The 23,694-nt window shown below is 41.5% G+C and overlaps 1 protein-coding gene across 1 annotated transcript in view; it reads left to right on the forward strand.

Annotated features, from left to right (window-relative positions):
• Positions 1-1,347: 1,347 nt before the first annotated feature.
• Positions 1,348-23,694, forward strand: part of LOC125450811 (methylcytosine dioxygenase TET3-like) — a 160,569-nt gene continuing 138,222 nt past the window's right edge. Inside the window, exons 1-2 of the mRNA XM_059642595.1 lie at positions 1,348-1,352; positions 2,290-2,311. Of these exons, the coding sequence (XP_059498578.1) occupies positions 1,348-1,352; positions 2,290-2,311 (27 nt within the window). The remainder of the gene's footprint in view (positions 1,353-2,289; positions 2,312-23,694) is intronic.

Consider the following 23,694-nt stretch of genomic DNA (forward strand, 5'->3'; position numbering starts at 1 on the left):
AAATGACAGGTGCTAAGGGATGGAGAGAATGCATGGTGGTGGAGTAGGAATGTGTGACAGACAGTGATTAACAGAGTAGTTTCTCAGAAGTCCCAACTACATTCTGAGTTTTTGTCCCACATTGCTGGGATTGTGGGGTTTACGGGTGGGTGGATGAAACTGACTAATGTCTCTTAAAGAACTTGAAAAAAATTAGTTTTGAAATTAGTGTTGAAAGATTCTAATCTGTCAGTTAAACTGCTTATATGTATGTCTAAAGTTATGCCAGGTATCATCTGATACGGATATGTATAGTTGGATTCCTGCTTATAAACTGTTTTTCTTTAAATGTCACCCTTATAAAATAGCATTATAACATCTTTCTTCAGTCACAAGGACATTGCTTATGATCTTTCCTATTTGAATGTTATTGTTGTTGCACCCTTATTTTAGAACTTGTCTTTCTTGTGGACTGTTCTAGGTAAGGAGTTCGTGTTGACTCCAGAGGTCTTTGTAAAAGAAATCTTGCAGGGGGAAGTTGCTTATAAGTCAAAGACATCTGTTTTCTATGTTGTTCCTTCTTAAACTGACTCAAAATAGTGTGCCTCTGGCCTTATAGATAAGCTCTCAACAATGTAAAATGCTGAAAAAAAAGCAGAAGAGAGTTTCAGTGAATTAGGAAACATTTCCCATCCCCCACTCTACATTGACACAATCTCCATTTTGCTTGGAGCACTCCCTCTCTGCAGTTGCCTGGTGGGGGTAGTGCACACCATTCAGAGTCAACAAATGTCACATTAGTAGCTTGGAAGGAGAAGTAACAACGAGGGGGGCAATCATGGTTTAAAGCTTGACTAGGACTAAGGCTGGGACTGAATAGATCATAACCCAATGCAAACCACCTGTTCTGTTAAAGCCAGACAAGTTTAAAAGGCATGAACAAGCGAAAAGTTTGGCAATAAATGTACTTACAACAGGAGTGTTCTCTCAAACAGGAAAACACACCCACTGAGTTGTTTAAAACTGAAACACAAAAATCCTCTTTCAGAGAAATGGAAGCCTTAATCTTCAAGATGCAAAGTGGGAGGAACGCTGTTGGCAGAAATTCGATACCTAGTGCTTTGGGGAAATGTGTGTACACGTTTGATTTAATCACAGAATCCACGTGGGCTGCACCAGTGTGTGTGCGCTGCTGGGGTGAGGGCAGCAGGGGAGGTGGATCTTGACATGAATGGAAAAAATTGCTGACTCTCAGTGCGTTTTAGGACTGAATGTGGTTTTAGCACGATACTGACACATGCCTTTTACCATTGAATTCAAGCAACAGTCCCTCTGGAAATTAAAGAAGGAGTGTTAGAAGCGGTACATATGATGTAAGAAAGGAAGTGGCAAAAGCATCACAGGGAAAGAAACAGGAACTTCTCAGAAAACAGAGTCAGTTTCCTAAGACACAAGTTTAAAAATCAATCCGAGAGGCTGGCTGGCTGGGTGACTGAGTAGTCACACGGGTTTCATTTACGTAGCCGTAGAGGGGGAGGGAGCAGTCCTTGTTCAGTATGCTCCAGTCCAGAGTTTCAAACCAACCTTACTAATGTTCACTATTGTGCAGTTAGAAATCGTAGGTCCTTTGTGTTTAAGGACCTAGTAGGGAAATGATTTACAACTACCCAAACAAGCAAACTGATCTTCCTGACAGAGTCCTCACTGGATGGAGCACATGCTAGTCACGTCCACACTTTGAGCTGGGCAAAAGCAACATTGGGGTTTCATTGGTGATGATAATAGATGTCAGACTGTCATATGAATATTGATGCGAAAGCTGGTCTGCTTTCGTAGAGGAGCAGAAGGAAGCAAGATGGCTGCCCTTTAGGATTTGTTTGAAAGGAGACAGATTGTACTTTGCTGGATTTCTCCGACGCTGAGGGAGATACAGAGGCTGGAGCCATTCTTATGTACCAGTAAGACCTTACGATTCTTATTTGGCTGCTTTCTTTGAAGCCAGAATGTGTGAAAGTTTACTTTGCATGATCTCACTAAAGAGGGGGAAAGGTGGGGGTTTGTAGAAAATTAGTCAAAGCCTCTCCAACATGGCTGACAATATTAGTTTGATAAAGAAAAAAAAATTACCAATGCAGTACTTGCCTTCTGTTACCTTTGAAGTGTGCAGTCAGGTTTGTAATGCTGCCGTCTGTTTTCGTTACGTGATTTTTATTTTAACTTAAGCAATGAGGAATTTACATGATCAGTTTTATCCTTATGTAGTTTTTTCCTCTTTTAGGTTTGAAGTATTTTTGTGAGAATCCAGTAAAGTGATAGTGGTACGGTGGAACAGGTACAGTGTTTTCACCTTCCTGGCGTGTGTGCATGAGTTTTAATTGTGTGTTTTTAATTTTAAAGGAAAATAACACATGTAACGTGTGCAGTGAAACTGAGCTTCTGATATGCTAAGGAAGTAAAGCTTTAATAAATGAAGGAATTGAAATTACACAAAATTTAGCTCTAGGGTTATGCATTGATATTTTTTTAAATTTGGAGATCTTCAGCTTTTATTTTGTGTGTCAGCTTCCATTTGTTTGATAACTGACAAGCAGACACAAAAGCAGGACCAGGGAAGAAAGGATCGCCGATCCCAAGGACTGCAAGTTCAGGGGCAATGAAGGAAATGAAATACAATCTCGCCGCACCATTAAAGGGAGAGGGGGATTTTGCAGCAAGCTCTCATTTCTCTCAGTACTCTGTTTCCAGCAAGCCCCATGCTTCCAATAACAGCTGTGGACCTGAGTGGGATTCAGCAAGCCACCGCACAGCGATTTGCTTTATTATTCGGAATCAGGCATTTCCCTACTGCAGTCTAGTACTGTGACCTGTTAAAGGTTTCTGATCATTCCTCTGCCCCATTTTGGAGGGGATTTAAGACATTACCTGGCAAGGTAGCCCATGTTGCCATCCTCCTCTGATATCTCCCCTAGATCGAGAATAAGTGCTAAATGTAAGCCTGCTCTCTTAAGCAGAAAGGGGTTGCTTCTAAATTTAAAAAAAAGTGCCTGCAAAAGCCTTATTGCGGAAAACATGGAGAGAAGTAAACCAGAACCTGTTTCAGTGAAGAGACATTTTTCTTTTACTGTGCGATGGAATTCCTCCACTATCTGTACAAACAAGTCTCTTATCAGTTGTTTTTAGCTTATTGAGAAGGATAAATAGCCATTAGGATTAGCATTTTAACTACCCCTTTGAATATTTGTAGGTCATGAATAAAACAGCTTGATTATCTGTGTATTTAGCTTGTGTATTCTCGAGCTCCTGCTTTCACTTCAAGTTTTAAAATAGGTGAGCCTATGAATTTTGCATTTAAGAAGGTACTGCATTGCCGGGAGAATGCTGACATGGTGAAACTACTAACTCAGGTGTGCGGAATAAACATGAGAATGTTAGCCGTGACCACAGTCCCACCTGAGAGGAAAGTAACTTACTATGATTTGTGTCAGTGAAAAATAATTTGGGAGGAGATTTTAACCAAGCAATTTTCAGTTACCACAGTACATTTCTCCTTATGAACTTACTTAAATCGTCATTTAAGTAATCAACTTATGTGTATTCTGCAAAGGAAGAGATGGTTTGACAAACACTAAGCAACTCTACACACTCCAGTTAACACCAAGAGAGTCACACAACTTTGAATTTTTTTCCAGATTTCTGAAGCAAGTTGTATGCAATTTGAGTTGCATAGTCTCTGTGAAAATTGAAACCTCAACAAATTCTGTTCTTTGACTGGATGTCACAAGCCAGCCTGACACAATAATATACTGTACAGTATAATAAATGCATACTCCTATCCAATTCCTTTGTGTTGTTTCAAGAAATCGTAGCTATAATAGGCACATGTATTTGTTAGAAAGTAACATAGATCATGACAATGGAGCTTGCTCTCTCGGAAAGGTGTCGATATTTAAAAATTGCGTGCATTTTGCACTCCAGAAAGGATAAAATAGAAGTTATCACTTGAAAGTTCATATCTGAAGTTGAGGACAATTCACAGTCAATGAAACACACTTAAAGTTTACACCCAAACACACCAGCCAATGTGCACAAAACAAGGTCTCATATTCAGCAAAATTACAAAGGTCAGGTTATCTGTTTTTGTGATGTTGTTTGAGGGTTAAATATTGGCCATGATGCCAAGGACAACTTCATTGCTGTCCTCTGAAATCATCTGAGTGGGCAAAGGGTTTAATATTTCATTTCCATGTTGCGCATCTGTCTGTACAACATGCCTTCAGTCCTGCACTGAATTCTGTTGTGTGGCCTGGGCAGGGGATGTGTAGTTGGTGATGGATACCTCCATTGTTGTATAAATTGCTCGAGTGATAAATGAGAGAAAGAAGTGGACAACAGTTGCTGTAAATAAGTGACAGCTTGACTGTGCTGCCTAACTGTGCAGGGGGAATATAAAATGTTTAACTTTGTTTGCAGGGGGTCACTTTCTAGCATATTATCTAAATTATTTAACTCAAATCTTTACAATAATTTATTCCTTTTCTTTCCTGAAAACTTTCAACACAAGGGCCTTAAAAACAAATTCAGTGCTGCACACTCACTCCCTATGTTGTAGTATGGAATGTTTTCATCTTTTCAATTAAAATAAAGTTAATCAAGTGTGAATCAAAATAGTGGGAGGGATCAGGTGCAGGCATTGCTGAAACATGTTTGAGAAAACTCTTGTTTTACTTCTGATGCTGAGCTATCTTTTCTGGTCAGCTACTTGTAGAAGCTTGTGGTGTACTATGCTAGAGACCTGGGCAGAAGAGAAGAAACATGCCCCATATCTCTCTCTCCGTCCTATTTCAAAGTACATCTTGAGTCCAGGTCAGTCAATGAAATTATGATCTGAAAATTAGGTTTTGTTTCTGGTTTAAATCTGAGCATTAGCTGATGTTAGGCCCCAAGCTTCAGTCATGCCTCCCTAAACCTCTCCTCCTCTCCAAATCTTTCTCCTCCTTTAAGACAATTAAAGGAACCTACCTGCTTGAAGACAATTGTATTTACCAGTCCTAATAACTCCTCCAGGAAATGCTGAAATGCTCAACTAGTCAAGCTGCATCTGTGGAGACAGATGTCGAGTTAATGTTTTAGGTCAATAACCTTCCACCAAAACTAATAACTGTACTAGTCATAAGCATCAAACTGTTTCTGATAATTCTCCTGCAAAGCTCCTTGGGACATGTTCTAGTATTAGAGTGTGTATATATAAAGGCTGGTTATTGTTGTTGCTTGGAAACAAGTGATTGGTTTGTTTCATTACTTTTTCTTAGCAAAGAAAATTTGTTGTTATCTATGTATCACTGCAGTCACACAATAAGAGTGCACTCCAAGTTATAGAGTTATACAGCATGTAAGCAGACCCTTTGGTCCAACTTGTCTATACTGACCAAGTTTCCCAAACTAAACTTGTCTCATTTTCCTGCATTTGGCCCACATCTCCCTCTAAACCTTTACTATTCACGTACCTGTCCAAATGTCTTTTTAAATGTTGTAACTGTTCTACCATTGTTCAAGAAAACAGCCAGTCAGCAGCCTCCCAGGGCAAACAGAAATGAAAGCCTTACCAGTGCTACCTACAGCAGAGGATGAGCATTTTAAGAAGGAGGACTGTGTACACAGTAAGATAATGTAAAGGCTGCTATTTTCTGCCATCATTGACAGATTAGGGCACAAGCCTTGACCCTCTACTGCTGGCACAGTGAGTTTTGGCTGGTTATCTATTCCTGTATTCCTGCTTTGATGTGCAGCTATTTTCTGCACAGCACGATTTCACAGATGGCAGTTGAAAGGATTGGGTGATTCATTTGTCTACTGATCATGCCAGTTGAGGAATCAAAGTTGGACGAGGATTCTGGGATCTGCTGTTCTAATCTTTCTGAAAAGCGCCCTGGCATCTTTTAAATCCACCTGAGAGGGCACATGAAGCCTTACTCCTACGCCTCACTTGATATGCATCATCTCTGAAATTACAGCATTCGCTCAGTGTAATCCTGAAGCATCAGCAGAGATTCTGAGTAGAGCCATGAGACCAAAGCAAGAGTAAGACCAACAGAACTAGTCTGGTCCCTTTAGCATTGAATAGGCTATCAAGATAATTTTGACAGAATGGGGCAGAATTGAAACTCATCAACCAGTAACCTAGATAATGGGTTGAAGAAGTGAATGGGAACTGATAGAGTAGATAGCAACGAATTATTTCTACTGACTGAGGAGTTTAGGTCTAGGCAGCATTCTGTAAAAATTGAAGCTAACTATCAGGAGTGAAGTCAGGAAAACTGCGACACACTCAAGGGGGTAGAATTTTGGAACTCTATTCATATGTGACAATTGATTACTGGACTAATGATCACCTTTATAGCTGTGAGTGATTGGATTTCATTTTATTAACCAAAAATGTTAAAGGATATGGGGCATAGGCTGGCTGTTCGAGTCAGCTCGTAGATCAGCCGTGATCTCAATGAATGGTGAAGCAGGTTCAAGGGCTGAATGATCAACTCTTGGACCTACATTTATTCACTTGTCTCTATAGGAGCCAATTTTCATTCTATTGAATGGAATAAATTGCTTTTAGATAGCAATTTCATTCATTCCCAAAGATGCATTACAACCTGTACATCACCTCTGAAATGTAGTCACTGCTGTAATGTTAGGATAAACTGCAGATAACTTATGTGCAGCAAGATCCCACAAACAGCAATTAGATGATGGCTAGATAACCTGATTTTAGTGATGTTAGTCGATAGATAGGGATTAGCCAGGTCAACTCCCTTGTTCTTCGGCAAAGTAATGCCTTGGAGTGGCAGAGTTGGTCAAGCATCAATTTATGGCAGGTGTCTGTGTCTGTCTGTGTGTGTGTGTGTGTGTGTGTGTGTGTGTGTGTGTGTGTGAGTGAGAGAGAGAGAGAGAGAGAGAGAGAGAGAGAAGGTTGCACATTCTCCCCATATCTGGGAGGATTTCCTAAGGTGCTCCGGTTTCCTCCCACAGTCTAAAGGTGTGCTGGTTAGTATGGACTGGCCAGGCTAAATTGCCTCACAGTGCCCAGGAATGTGCAGGCGAGGAGGACTGGTCATGGGAAATTCAAGGTTAGAGGGTTAGGGTAGTGGGTTGCAAAACTTGTTGACAGGAAGGAAACAGGGAAACATAGGACAAAAAGGATGACAGGAAGATTTGTGTTTGGACTGAAATTATTATCCTACATTCTTATAAACATTTGTATAATGGTATTGAACAAACAGGTACTGAGCTTATTTAAAAGATTAGTGAAATTATCTTATTCCTGGAAAATAAGCAATATTAAAAGTTCGTTTTGGAGCAAAAGCGCTTTGTGCATTTCAGTATTTCCAGTCTTAAAGGTTTGGAGTGGTCAAGTTCAAGAGGTGAAGGAAGTGAGTTGAGACTGTGCTAAGATGATGGAATGAAAATTTGATGGAATTTAAGAGTAGACAGGGTGCACAGACTACCAATTTCACCAGTTTATTACTTAGAGAGTGAAACGGGAAGTGACCTACATCTTCTCCAGGTAAACTGCCAAGTCTTTAGCATTTAAAGTGCCTGTAAGTCCTGGGGAATTATCACGGAGATTAATTCTCTGAATCTCGTATGGCTGTATGGCATTTACAGAAAGTATTGCTTTGGAAATTAAGCTCAGAGCTATTGTTTTGTTCTAATGCACAGAATTAGGTCTCTGGGAATGGGTGACTGTAAACAGAGTCAGCATTGCTGGTGTTTGGAATGTGTTGACTCCATGTGTGAAGGGGGATGTGCAGACTTCCCTGATACCCTCTGCCCCACCACTCCCCCAGCTCTAACGTTTAGCTGGGAAAAACTTCTAAACACTGAGGGGGGAGCGAGAAAAGAAAACTGGCAAACCTCAGCTGGAAGATGGTGTTGCATTAATGTCCTTTTGCAAGGACTTGCTGTTTGAATGCGACACGTGTTTGAAAAAACTTGTAAGAAAATTGACATAGCTTCACACTCATGGACCCATGAGAAAAGAAAATCCTCAGAAAGGGTAGAACTGGATCATGGTTGTTGTGATGAAAGATAGGATGAGACCAGAAATCTTGGGTTTGATTACCGTACGGGTTATTTAGCAGAATATCTTGTCATCAGTTGTTTGAACTCGGCTGCATTTAAAGGATCTCAATGGAGCTATGTGAAGTCCAGAAAGTCTGCATTGTATAAGTGTCAAGGTACAACTCCTTGGGGAGGAGTTCAAGCACACGCTGTTGTTCATTGCCCGCCAGAAGATTCACTGATGTGACCTCTCGACAGCTTTAATCAATAAACATTCCTGGTATGAATACAGTATCCTGTTTGTCAGTCCTGTCAGGCCAAAACGCACCGTGTGACCTGACCACCTGGTTTTGTGGCTTCTGAGGGATTTCCTTCTATAATATAACTTTGTCGATGTCCTTTTTTCACCCGACTGCATCCTGGCAATTCTAAGGTACATGCAAACTGTGGGAGTGCGAGGCAGTGTCATTTTAGCGAGGTACAAAATGGCTCAATGTGTCCTCTGTGAGGGGTCTTGTGAAACAGGCACAAAGACTTCTACAGCGATTTGCGTGTCCGGTACACAGCTCATGGCTTTTTGTTAAATGGATGTGTTCATAATGAGACGGTGAATATGGTGAAAGCCACTAACACATGAGATGAAGAATTTCGGAGGAATTTCTTCACAAGAACGTAACAAATAGGAGCAGAGTAAACCATATGGTCTCTTGGGTTTGCTCTGTCATTCTGTAAGATCTTGGATGATTCTGGATTTTTACTCCACTTTCCATCCTGATAGCCATAGCCTTTGATTCACTTTTTTAAAATCATAACATCAATGTTGCGGTTATTCAAGCATCTATCTCCGTATTGGATATACACAATGGTGGGTTTCCACAACCCTCTGTGGTAGTAAGTTCCAAAGATTTACAGCCCTCCAAAGTGGATAAACTTGACCTCATCTAAATCTTACATGGCCAATTTCTTATGTTGAGAATGTGTCCATTGGGTCTAGACTCTCCACCCTGGGGAAAAAAAACGCCTCTCAGTATGGACATTTATTAAGCACCTAATTCTAGAGAAATCACACCCATTCAATTCTGTGTAAAGAATAACCCCCTCATCACAGGAACCAATCTATTGAGTGCTCCTTGTAGTACTCTAAAGTGAGTATATTCTTAGGCACAGAGAACAAAACTGTCTACAGTATTGTGCCTTCATTAAACCTCAGTACAACTGCAAAAATGTTTTTCACTCATACTTCAAACCCCTTGCATAAGACCGTTTGCCTTCCACATTAACTTACAGGTGCAATAAGCAATCTGCTGTATTTCTTGTAAAAGGACACTCAATCAACCTGAACACCAACATTTAATAGTTGCTTGTATTTTTACTCTTCCTATAAAAAATGAATAATTCACAATTTCCACATTGTACTCACCTTTTTGCTCACTTATTTAACTGCCAGTACCCCTTTTGTAGAGGCTTTACGGCCTCCACACAGCCTACTTGCCTATTTAGTTTTGTATCGTTGATGGATAAAAACACTGCTTTTAAATTTAAGTCACCAATACAGATAATAAATGGTTGAGGCCTGAGCGTTAATACTTGAGTCCGTTAGTAACAGCCTGCTAACCAGAAAATAACCAATTTATCACTAATCTCGGTTTTTGCCCTGCAACCAATTTTTTTTATCTTTAATATATTATCCCCAACTCCAGAAGCCCGCCCTTATCTTGTGTATCAACTTTTCCTGTGGCACTTTATCAGATGCTTTTGGAAATCCAGATATCCTTCATCCAAAATAATCCTCTTTATCTACTCTGCCAGTTATCTCCACAAAAAGTACGGAGGTGATCTGTCAAACGCGATCTCCCTTTCATAAAACCACATTGGCTGTGTCTCATTATATAATAATTTTGAAGTGTCACTTTCTAAATAATAGATGCTAACAATTTCCATACAATGATTGTATGCTGGTGAACTGGCAGATAGTTCCCCATTCCGTCTCTGTCTCGCTCTCGCTCACTCCCTCTCCCCTTCCTGTCTTGAATAAGTGTAATATGTTCCAATTCCAGAATCTGGGGGATTTTGAAAGCCCAAACCCAGTGCGTCCACTATCTCGGCAGTTACCAATTAGAATACAGGCCGTCAAGTGTAGTGGATTTATCATCTTTTAAAGCAACTAATTTCTCTGGTTCTTTACAGATATTAACTACTCTAATTATTTCATGCAGCAACAAGAACAGGAATTTTCTGCTGTAAGTAATGGTCAAAGTAGATACTACAGGAAAATTTAAGGGTAATCTTGATGTATATATGGGGATTAGCGGGACTATTTGTGAAGGGCCAGGCATAGTATTAAGAGGAATTACAGTGGGAAGACTATGTAAAGCGTAAATATCTGTACAGTAGATTATAAAGCTACAGATTCAGTGTAACTGAAATGAGATTTTAATCAAATTCATTGTGTATGCTACACATTATGCAAATCCCTGTTCTAGGACTGCATATTTTTGAAAGTTTGTTTTGTCATTGAGGCAGCAGTAGTTCAGTAATAACAGTGGTAATGTCATTGGACTAGTAATGCAGAGGCACAGCTGATGTAGATGGAGTTTTAATTCAGTAATTATGTCTGGAATATAATGGATTTCAGTCATTTCAGACATAAAATTATTGTGCATTGTTGTGAAAAATAAATATGGTTCACTTCTCCTTTAGGGAAGGAAATCTGCCATTGTGTTCCAGCCCAGCCTCTGGCCCCACAGTAATATGGTTGTGACTTAACTAGCCTCTGCAGTAGCCTAAAACTACACAGTTAAAGGACAATTAGGGATGGGCAAAAATGCTGACCTTGTCAGTAACAGCTACATCCATGAAAGAACAGAAGCGCTGAGTTTTGGCAATGCAAGACTATAGTCTGGTGTATCTACAATGAGGTTCTACAGATTTATAGCTTTTTTTCAAGTGAATCTGTATCCATCTAGAGTCATAGAATCATACAGTATGGAAACAGACTCTTTGATCCAACTAATCCATGCCAAATGGATACCCTTAACTAATTTAGTTCCATTTGCTGGCATCTGGTCCACACCCCTCAACTCTTCCTATTCATGTACCCATCCAGAAGCCTTTTAAATGTTTTATTGTTTTACATCACCTCCTTGTTCTTGTACTCTGCACCCTATTAATAAAGCCAAGAACACTGTATGGTTCATTAACTTTCCAACTGTCCTGTCACCTTCAATGACCTCTACAGATATAAACACAGGTCCCTCTGCTCCTGCAACCCTTTAGAATTGTACCCCATACTTAATGTTGTCTTTCAATGTTCTTCCTACAAAAGTGCATCACCTCACATGTCTCTGCATTGAACCTCTTTTGATATCAATCTGACAAAACGTTATTGGGAAAACATCCAGCTTACCTGGGAAGTAGGAAAACTTGATCTTGAATCTAGGAAGCACAAAAATCTTTGCAAAAGCAGATTGTTGCCATCTTGTTTCATGAAATACTGGGAAACCTCTGAAAAAGATAGGAAGACCCAGTTAGCTGTACAGAGATGCAGTACCACAAGAAACTGATTTTAAAACATTTGAAAGCAGTAAATCATAGAACAGCCAGTAATACAATTTAAGGCTTTATTGAAGAATTTAATGCAGCCATACAATAACAAATAGCTACACTTCACCTAAACAATGGAATACTGTATAGGGTCTGACAAGCTCTACAGTAATTCAAAATAAACAACATTCATAAATAGAAGAATATAAACTTAAAGAATAGTAGATTACAAGCAATATTATAATGATACAGTTTTTAAACAGATTCAGGATAATCAATACTGGACAAAAAATGAAAAATGTTTAATACTACTGAACAGATTTTTGGTCAAAGACCGCTGAAGATTGGACTTCATGGAGGAGATGATTCATAAAATACAGCATTGCCTTAAAATCAAATACTAAGTGCAGAGGTAACATACAGGTACAGAGCTGCAGAGCAGGAAGAGATTACATATGCAAAGACAGTGAAGCAGTCTCCTTTTATAGAAGACAACTGAGGTGTTAATAAGAGAAATTGGTCATTGCACCAATCTGGGATTCATGTGACCTCTTTTATGTCAATGGGCATCTTATTAAATTGATATCAGTTTCAGGGCCACTAATCCATCAGAACAGTTACCATGGCTGAAGAAACAAGCTATTCTCCAGAGATGAAACTATGTGACAGAAGTGGATAGCTGTCAAGAGCATAGAAATAATACAGATTACACAAGGAGCATCAGAGAGTTGAAAATGTATATGCTGTTCACAACCAATAATCCTCATCTGTAAGCCAACATGCATGTTTGAACTCCAACTTCCTTGAAAAGTTTGCGGGAGTCCTATTAGTTGTAAGAGAACATCTAGTTCAGAAACAATCAACTGTAGAAGCATTGATCCAGCAACAAACTGTGGTTGACCAACTGGTCAAGGGGCAATCAGTAGAAGATTTCATTGGGTTTCCTAAACTTATGGTGGAATCCAAAATAAAAAGAATCTGTTGAGATTACAAATGATGATATAAATGCTTCTCTCAGCTGAGAGGAAACTTTGTCCAGTTAATCAAGAGAGACTCAATGACAAGAACAAAAGAGTTATCAAGACTGGGCCAGTACTGTGTTGAAGGATGGCCAGACCAAACATCTACTGAGTTGCCGAGAACACTTACATTTAGCACCTATGGCGTTTTCAGAACATGGATGGTTTATTAATGTATTACAAAAGACTGGTTATTCCAGTTTCTCTTCAGGAAGATGTATTGAAAAAGCTGTAGAGTGGATCTTTCAGACTTATCAGACGTAGAGCCAGGGCTTAGTCAGCAGTACGGTGGCCAGAGATTGCAAAAAGAAACTGAAGATTTTACAACTCATTGTGAGGTCTGATTATACTGAATCATCAGATTTGAAAACCACTCTTGCCATCAGTGCTGACCGATCAGAAGATAAAATTGAGCAAAGTTTGCCAGAAGAATCAGAAACTGAGAACAAGAAGGAGCAGTACAACCCACTAGAGCTTACTGATGAAGTTTTAACTGAAGGTGTCCAAGCAGTGTAACAATATTCTCCATGAATTGATAAAACAGTAGCCACTTCCACTGACAGGCAGAGTGCTGAGTGAGCAGCAATCTTTCAGAAACGTGACAGAATGTCTGCAAATGTGTACTTCACCAGTCATACAAGCACAGAAGGTAACTGAAGATGTCCAGCCTGATCAATAACTCAAGGGAAATAAGCCACATGTCATTTCCTGGTAGCCACATCTATGTTCACAGGTTCAGGATATTGTCAAGAAAAACAAACTGCATGATCCAAAGAAATACCAACAGACTACCTCTTCTAATTAGAAAGAAATAGCTTGTTCTAAAACTCCAGGAAACTGTAAAAAATTGAGTTAGCAGAGAAGAGTTCTCCCACCAAGAAATTCAGGAAATTAAGGTTCCTTCAGGTAAGGTAAGGGGTCAACTAAGAGGTCTACAAAGAACATCCTCCATGAAGGGTAGTTGTGAGAAAAAAGATCCTTCAACAGATTAATGATCCATGGAGTGGAATCTGGACAGACAGTCCTCAAGCAAAGAACCTGCCTTTTATCTGCGTTCTAAGAAAAAAGTATCTGAAATACCCAAACAACCTGCATTTGTAGTTGGGGTCTTTGGTCGAGGTAATCTTTTTTTCTCTCATGGGATGTGGGTCTCTGCAGCTGGGCTGGCATTTTTTCCCTAATAAGAGTCAACCGTATTGCTGAGAATCTAGAGTCACGTAGGTCAGTATTTTCCATCCCTATAGGACGTGAATGAATCAGATGGATTTTCCCAACAATTGGCAATGGTTTCATCGTCACCGTTCATAAATTTTTAGTTCCAGATTTTATGAAAAAAAAATTTCAAATTTGAACGGCCTCAGTAGGATTTGAAGCTGTTACTTGAATCTCTGAATTACGAGTGACAGTACCACCAGGCCTTAAATGTCATATAGTTATATTCATGATCACCTAATAGGTTAACTATGAGATTAATGCTTGGGAGGAATATATAAGTTATAATTTTGAAGGGATTAAAGTTTATGTTGCACACACAGTCTGTAGGTGGGGGTGAGTTTAGTATTGCAGAGAGTAGATGTACCTTTACAAATTCCTTGAGGTCCTAGGTTCCAAATGTAGTTGTACAGACTGCTATCATGTAATACAGGCTTCCTGTTGTTTAAGAACAGTATCTGTCCTAAAGATTCTCTAGTGGCTCCTCTACCACTGATCACTAAATAGGTTCAAAGTGGAGCAATGACCTAGGAGGAGTAGTGGCAGTGAACTGCCTCAAACAACCCTTACCTGGTAACGCACACTGGCAGGGATCCTGAAACCACCAGACGCTAAGTAACCACAGAAAGTGACTGAAGACATCCAGCTTGGCCAGCAACTCCAGGGAGATAAATTGCATGTGAATTCATTGGAGCCACATTACTGACAATCAGAGTAAAACCACAAAACCTTTGTGTAATGTCACAGGCCCTGAACAGCGCAAGGCACCGTGCAGTCACTGTATGGGAAACCTCCTAACGTAATCTTCGTGAGAACTGTATGACCAACTCCTTTGTGCTCAACATAGGAAGGCTTGTCAGTTTGACAGATAGCTGGCCACAAAAATCCCAGGGAATCCTGTGACAGGAACTCCCCTGGGTCACGTGGAAGTTCCCAACCCTTTTTGCTGGGTGATAGTGATGGTCTGTTACCTCAGGGTGCGGAGACAGAGCCCAGGTCCAATCCTCAGCATTTCTAGGCCTGATACCTGTCTGTCGACGCAGCCTTCTCATTATGGAAGCTGAGTAATATTTTCTAATTGTTAGGAGAATTACCAGGTGACTTACCATAAGAGCTGTGCACATTGAGAAAGATCTCCACGCTGTCCTGCACCTTGTGCCAACTGGGAGAGCGTATTTTGTGACCCTTAATGTACTTTGTGATGTGAACAACGTACAAGCCCCAACCCAGTTGACGGATCTAACTGCTTGCAGATGAGATTCCTGTGCAACTCCTTGAGCAGAAGCTGCGTTTGCTGAGAGGGGACCCCAGACGATGCAGCAGTTTCAATCTCTGCCACATGCAACAGTGGTTTCCAGGTTAAATGGCAGCTCTTCACTCTGTAACTGAATCAGCATCTCCCCTTTTGCTGCAGCTGTCTAAAATTGCAGCTTCTCAGACACGATTCGTTCAGATAATCTGCATTGTAAATAAAGAAAACTGTGCTTACAAGGTGCTGGGAGTTCACCGACATTCTCAGTTGACCCCAAAAGCCCCCAAAACACTGACACGCAGCCTCAAAGCCTTCACACATTCGTCACAAAACCAATGCTTTGTTAGGCTTCTTTTTTGGGGTAGATTTTTCCTCCAGAGGAGGACAGGCTGGATTAATGAAGAGCTGGGTAATAGCAGCCCCAGGCTGTGGTAGCTGATTGAAGTTTAGGGTGACCATAGGCATACTCTAGTTTGGTTCAGCAGTTCCCCCTCAGTGACAACACATTCCTGTTCCCAAACACTATCCAGCAACTTCCTGCCCCCTCCCCAGCAGCGCTAATACTAGGGGAGAAAGGGCCAAGGAACCACTCAGCCTGCCTATGACATCAACTTGTTGAATGATTTGGTAAAGATTGCACATGAAGACACCAAGTGATAGCAAAAAACGCCTCCTATTTCCTTAGCAATACAGGATTAAGAGGTAATCTGTTCAAGGTGTTGGGCTCCAACCAGGATGGTAAGGCTGCCCACTCGATTGGTGACCTATCCACCATCTTCAACAGTCATTCCACCACTGGCAACAGCGTGTACCATCTACAAGATGCACTGCAAGCAGCTCAACACAGTTCATTTCAACCCTGTGACCTTTGCCATTAGGGAGGGTAAGGACAACAGATACCTGGGAAAGCTACCACCATTATTGCAAATTTTCTTCCAAATCACTCCTCATTCTGCCATGGAAGTGTAATGCTGTTCCTTTACAGTTGCTGGGCCCGAATCCTTGAACTCCCTCTCTAACAGTAGTGTGCGTGTGCACCTGCAACACACGGACTGCAGCAGTTCATTGTCAACGTCTCACGGACAATTGAGGGGTGGCATGTGGACTCAGTGCCAGGTACCCAGGTTCAGTTCTACCCTCGGGCACCTGTCTGTGTGGAGTTAGCACATTCTCCCCACGTCTGCCTGGGTTTCGTCCGATTGCTCCAGTTTCATCCCACAGTCCAAACATGTGCAGGTTGAGTGTATTAGCCACGGGAATGCAGGGTTTACAGGGATAGGGTATGGCGATGGGTCTGGGGGGAATGCTGTTTGGAGGGGTGGTGTGGATTTGATGGGCCAAATGACCTGCTTCCACACAGTAGGAGTCTTATAATTTCATGAATTCAAGATGGGTAATAAATGCTGGCCCAGCCATTTATGTCCACGTTCCACCTCAATGAATAAAAGAAAATTAAATAATGATCTGATAGAATTGTCACGCAAGTAACTTTTGTGGATGGTTGGGGAGGAGGGAGGGGGAGATATCCAAGAGAAAGGCAATGTCATCTTAAATTCAGAGCCAAGTCAATCACAAGTTAAGGGAGGAAAAACCTTTTCAAATCCCTAACCACACCTATATGGAAGCAGTTCTTCCCGTACGCTGCTTTTAATGCATCTTAAACTTCAGCTTGTGCCATGCATTTTGCAGCGGAGTTTAAAAGATTGACATTGTGTATATTGCTTTTACATGAAAAATCTACGTGCATTTATTGGAACAAAGTGCCTTCCTGTACTATTCTTTATTCAAAGGAAATCGGATATTTATCTGAAAAAGTGTAAAGGTATAAGGAAAAATGGGGTGCTCGGGATGAACCGTGATAGCATGTTAGCACAGCAGGCTGAATGGCTTTTCTCTAATGCTGTAACCGCTCTACAGTTTTAGTTTCATGCTGATACATAACTGGATAAACAACTCACACTTTCTGTGAGAGGATCTGAATGATCTCACTGCCCCATTCTGGCATTAGCATCAATAGCTACATTACCTGGGGGATTTGCCCTTTAGATCAGGTAGCAAGCCAAACTCATGGCATATGCTCATATTTACAATACACACTCCTCGAATTCCTCACGACTATCACATGAACACTGATGAATTTCAAGTCCCTGGAACACATGACCAGAGCTCTGCATTTTAATTATAGTACCTGGACCTTCAAAATGTAACTGCGTCAAAACACAACTGAAAGTTCCCACATCCCTTCTGCTAGAAGTCTGATAAGCAGCAAACTCATTATAAAGACTGTTGTACTTGATGTGACATGACCAGTACAGAAAAGAGCAGAATTGTCCCAAGAAGATATTCAATTGAAATGGTTTAACAATACAGGATTTTGTTTTATTAGTAATCATTTATGAAACTAAATGGTAATGTCATGACAGGGATAAGAAAATACATGTTGTGTCTTCTCAGTGGATCCTGTCAAAAAATTGTAGTACCAAAAGCTGGTTGTCGTAGGGTAACTTCCAGCAATGCTCTCTTCTATTTGGATAAACTGTCAGAAGCAGTACCTGATGGGCACATAACACAAACAAAAATCAAAATTAAAATTAAAAAGATGCTGCCGGAGGTGGTGATACATCTCAGCCTGCTGTGGTGGCCACCTCTCATTGAAGGCCTGCTCTGAACTGATGGACTCTGCACGCTCCTTCTCCATGGACACCCGAGCATGGATGTAACTCTGAAAAATGGGTAGACTGTTGGGTGGTAGGACTTCCTTCACAGCCTGCTGCCTGGGCCTGTTAAATGACCACCTCCGTCTGGCTCGCAAGGAAGTCCTTGGATCTGTGTGCCTCACTCTATGCAGATGAGGAGTACAGTGCTAAGGTGCAAGCAAAAATTTGAAAGCAGCCTCTTTAAATCACTGAAACATCAAATGAAACATTCAAAATAAATACGAAGACTGATTCATAGAATCCCTATAGCATGGAAGCAGGACCTTTTGGCCCAACAAGTCCACACCAACCTCAGACCATCCCACCCAAAGACACCCCCTTATAACCCATTCATCCCTGAATATGAGAGGCAAATTTAGCATAGCCAGTCCACCTAGGCTACACATCTTTGGACTGTGGGGGGGAAACTCATACAGACCCAAGGAAAATATGGAAACTCCACGCAGATAGTCACCCGAGGGTAGAGTCAAACCCAGGACCCTGGTGCTGTAAGGTAGCAGTACTAGCCACTGAGTCACTTTGCATTTCCTCCAGGAATCCTCCTTCCTGTATTGAAGCTAGAGACCTACCTAGTTAGCCATGCTAAAGGATAAACCACCATTTCTGAAGAAGGCTCTAGGCCTGAAACATCGGCCTTCCTGCTGCTTGGCCTGCGGTGTTCATCCAGCTCTACACCTTGTTATCTTAACCACTATTGAGTTTTAATTTTTTTATTAATTTGCTTCCCATTGTTTCAATTGCTTATGGATTTAGTATATGCTGCTACTTCTCATGCCTCCTAATTTAAGTTCATTCACTGTAGACTTATTTCCCCGCAGCTTTTGGATCTCATTTATGTCAGTAATTCATTGGTCATAATGTTGGTCAATTTACATCATTAATTTCAATGTCTTTGTGAAACATTTGCAATATCAACAACTGATTTTTTGTTTTCAGAAAGTCTGGTTATTCATCCATGTCAGTTATGAGGATCATATCAATGTAGGTTCTGACATTACCTCTCCATGTGCACAAATTTACTCCTCTCTCTTTTTAAATGTCACGTCTTATCTCGCTCCTTGAACATTCTTGGATTTCACAATAATCTCAGGGTGTTTCACAATCTCTTTCAGATGGGACATAGTCAAATGAGGCAGTAATTACGTGGGACTTTCCCTCCAAACTGATGTGAATAATCATGATTCATATTTTATAATTAAGCTTTTTCTTCCACTTTGAAAATTGATGTGGGTGGAATTTTCACAGAAACCTTAAGGGTTGCATTTTACACATCATAGAGCCCTACAGCACGGAGACAGGCCATTCAGCCCAAACCAGTCCATGTCAACCAAAATGTCCATCCATGCTAACCCCGTTTCCCTGCACTTGGCCCATATCCGTTCGATAAGGTTCCCCACAATAGGCTATTGTTCAAAATGCGGAGGAATGGAATTGTGGGAGATATAGCAGTTTGGTTCGGAAATTGGCTTGCTGAAAGAAGACAGAGGGTGGTAGTTGATGGGAAATGTTCATCCTGAAGACCAGTTACGAGTGGTGTACCGCAAGGGTTGGTGTTGGGTCCACTGCTGTTTGTCATTGTTATAAATGACCTGGATGAGGGCGTAGAAGGATGGGTTAGTAAATTTGCAGTCAACACTAAGGTCGGTGGAGTTGTGGATAGTGACAAAGGATGCTGTAGGTTGCAGAGAGACATAGATAAGCTGCAGAGCTGGGTTGAGAGGTGGCAAATGGAGTTTAATGCAGACAAGTGTGAGGTGATGCACTTTGGTAGGAGTAACCGGAAGGCAAAGTACTGGGCTAATGGTAAGATTCTTGGTAGTGTAGATGAGCAGAGAGATCTCGGTGTGTACACAGATCCTTGAAAGTTGCCACCCAGGTTGACAGGGCTGTTAAGAAGGCATATACAGTGTTTTAGCTTTATTAATAGAAGGATTGAGTTCCGGAACCAAGAGGTTATGTTGCAGCTGTACAAAACTCTGGTGCCGGCCGCACTTGGAGTATTGCGTACAGTTCTGGTCACCGCATTATAAGAAGGATGTTGAAGCTTTGGAAAGGGTGCAGAGGAGATTTACTAGGATGTTGCCTGGTATGGAGGGAAGGTCTTACGAGGAAAGGCTGAGGGACTTGAGGCTGTTTTCATTAAAGAGAAGTTCGAGAGGTGACTTAATTGAAACATATAAAATAATCAGAGGGTTAGATAGGGTGGATCGGGAGAGCCTTTTTCCTAGGATGGTGACGGCGAGCACGAGGGGGCATAGCTTTAAATTGAGGGGTGAAAGATATAGGACAGATGTCAGAGATGGTTTCTTTACTCGGAGAGTAGTAAGGGAATGGAACGCTTTACCTGCAACGGTTGTAGATTCGCCAACTTTAGGTACATTTAAGTCATCATTGGATAAGCATATGGACGTACATGGAATAGTGTAGGTTAGATGGGCTTCAGATCAGTATGACAGGTCAGTACAACATCGAGAGCTGAAGGGCCTGTACTGTGCTGTTATGTTCTATCCTTCTAAACCTTTCTTATCCATGTATTTGTCCAAATGCCCTTTAAATGTTAAGAATGTATCTGCCTCAACCACTTCTGCTGGCAGCTTATACCACCCTCTTGTGTAAAAAAAAAAGTTGCTCCTCAGGATCCCATTTATCCTTTCCCCTCTTACCTTAAACTAATGCCCTCTAGGTTCTCGATTTCCCCAACCCTGGGAAAAAGACTGAGTGCATTCACCCTATCCATGCCTCATATAATCTTATACACTTAAATAAGATTCCCCCCCCCCCCCCACCCCCACCCCCACCTCAGTCTCTTCTGCTCGAAAGAGAAATGTCATAGCTTGTCCAACCTCTCCCTATAACTCAGTCCCTTGAATCCTGGCAACAACTTTGTAAATTTCTTCTGCACTCTCTCCCATTTAATAATGTGTTCCCTATAGCAAGGTGCTCAAACTGAACACAATACTCCAAGTGCAGCCTCACCAACACTGTAAAACTGCAGTATAACTTCCCAACTTCTATACATCATGACTGAAAAAGGCCAGTGTACCAAAAGCCGCCTTCACTGCCCTGTCTACCTGTGACTCCACTTTCGGAGAACCATGGACCCGAACTCCAAGGTCCCTCAGTTACATGACACTCCTTAAGGCCCTACCATTCACCATGAAACTCCTACCCTTGATTTGATTTTCCAAAATGCAACACCTCACACTTATCTGTATTAAATTCCATTTGTCAGTTCTCAGCCCACTTCCCCAGCTGATCAGGACCTGCTGTAATTTCTGAACACTTTTTCCTCATTGTCCATGATATCACCTATTTTAGTGTCATCTGCAAGCTTACTAATCATGTCTTACATGTTCTCATTCAAATCATTGATATAGACAACAAACAACAATAGGCCCAGCACCAACCCCTGAGGCAAACCACTAGTCACAGGCCTCCAGTCTGACAAGCATCCTTCTGCTAATACTGTCTGTGTCCTCCCATCAAGTCAATTGTGTGTCCAATTTGTCAGCTTTCCCTGGATTCCATGTAAGGCTTTACTGAAATCCATTTCAACTAATTCTACTGCCCTGCTCTCACCAACCTTCCTGATCACTTCTTCAAAGAACTCTAGTAAATTTGTGAGGTATGACCTCCCACGCACAGAGCCCTGCTGACTACTCCTAATCAAACCCTGCCTTTCCAAATGCATGTCTGTCTGATTCCTCAATCTTCTCAAGTAAATTACCTATTACAGGTGCAAGGCTTACTGTTCTGTAGTTGCCAGGTTTTTCTTTGCAGCCCTTGAATAAGGGCACAACATTCACCACCCTCCTGGCTTCCGGGACCTCACCCATGACTGGCGATGATGCAGATATATCAGTTAGGGCCCCTGCAATTACTTATCCAGCTTCATATATTCTAATACTTCGCATGCCTCTACTGTGAAATGGACTGTACCCAAGATAGCACTACTAACTTCTGCAAGTTCCCAAGTCATCTTGTCTTCTTCCATGGCAAACACAGAGGACAAATATGCGTTGAGGACCTCACCCGTCTCCTGTGGTTCCACACATACATGTCCACTTTGGTCCTTGAGGGATCCTATTCTGTCTCCAGTTATTCTTTTTTTCCTTTAATATACTTAAAGAATCTCCTTTGGATTCACCTCAGCCAAAGCTATCTCATGCCACCTTTTCACCCTCCTGATTTCCTCCTTCAATAAACTCCTGTATACCATACATACCTCCAGGGTTTCCCTTGATCCCAGCTGCTTGTACGTGAGCCCGGCCTCTTCTTTTCTGGCCAGCGCCTCAATATCTCTTGTCATCCAGTGTTCCCTACTCCTGCCAACCTTGCCCATCACCCTCTGAGGAACATATAGACCTTGCACTCTAGCTATCACTTTTAAAGGCCTCACAATCGCCAGAGGTCCCTTTTACCTGCAAACAAACTTCTCCAATCAACCCCTGCAAGCTCCTGTCTAATTCCGTCGAAATTTGCCTTGTTCCAAATCAGAACTTGAACCTGTGGACCACTTTTGTTCTTCTCCATAATTGTTTTTAAATTAGTAGAACTATGATCACTGGCCACAAAGTGCTCCCCCACTGTCACGTCAGTCACCTCTCCTGCCCAGACCTTAACAACATGGTTGAATGGACATTAGTGCAGGAAACTGCTGTAGCGTATTGATTGCTTGAGGTGTCATATTGGTGCTAGAGGAAAAAGGATGTATAGTAGAGCTTAACTACATATTAATAAAAATGTGCCCCAGGTGTGCAGACTTAGAGGCATGATCCAACTTGTCCATGCCAACCAGATACCATAAATAAATCTAGCCCCATTTGCCGGCATTTGGTGCATATCCCTCTAAATCTTTCCTATTCATATACCCTTTCAGATGCATTTTAAATGTTGTAATTATACCAGCCTCCTCCACTTCCCCTGGCAGCTTACTCGATACATGCTCGACCTTCTACATGATAAAGCTGCCTGTTCAATCCCTTTTAAATCTTTCCCCTTTCATCTTAAACCTATGCCCTCTAGTTTTGGACTACTCTATCCTGGGGAAAAGACCTTGTTTATGTACCCTATCCAAGCTCCTCATGATTTTATAACCCTCTATAAGGTCACCCCTCGGGCCCCAGTGCTCCAGCTCCAGTCTATTCAGCCTCTCCCTATAGCTCCAACCCACCAACCCTGGCAGCATCCTTCTAAATCTTTTCTGAACACTTTTACAAGTGTTTTACAACATCCTTCCTATAGCAGGGGGACCAGAAATACATGCAGAATTCTAAAAGTGGCCTAGCTGCAACATACCTCCCAACTCCTATACGCAATGCATTGACCATTAAAAGCAAGTGTACAAACATGTTCTTCACTATCTTATCTGACTCCACTTTCAAGGAACCATGAACCTGCGCTCCAAGGTCTCTTTGATCAGCAAAACTCCCCAGGACCTTGCCATTAAGTGTATAAGTCCTGCCCCAATATGTCTTCCCAAAATGCAGCACCTCACATTTATCTAAATTTAAAGTCCATCTTCCATTGGCCCATCTGGCCAAGGTACCCTGTGCTCTGAGATAACCTTCTTTGCTGGCTGCTACACCACCAATTTTGGTGTCATCTGCAAACTTATAAACCATACCTCCTACGTTCACATCCAAATCATTCATATAAATGTTGAAAAGTCGTGGGCCCAGCACCGATCCTTGTTGCACACCGCTAGTCAAAGGCCCCCAGTGTGAAAAGCAACCCTCCACCACCACCCTCTGTCTTCTACCTTCAAGCCAGTTCTGTATCCAGGGCAACTAATTCACTGAATGTTCCATGTGATCTAACTTTGCTAACCAGTCTAACATGAGTAGCCTTGTTGAATGCCTTACTGAAGCCCATATAGGTCACAGCCACCACTTTGCCATCATTAATTCGCTTTGAC

The sequence above is a fragment of the Stegostoma tigrinum genome, chromosome 3, assembly GCF_030684315.1.
Source record: "Stegostoma tigrinum isolate sSteTig4 chromosome 3, sSteTig4.hap1, whole genome shotgun sequence".
NCBI classification, from domain to species: domain Eukaryota; kingdom Metazoa; phylum Chordata; class Chondrichthyes; order Orectolobiformes; family Stegostomatidae; genus Stegostoma; species Stegostoma tigrinum.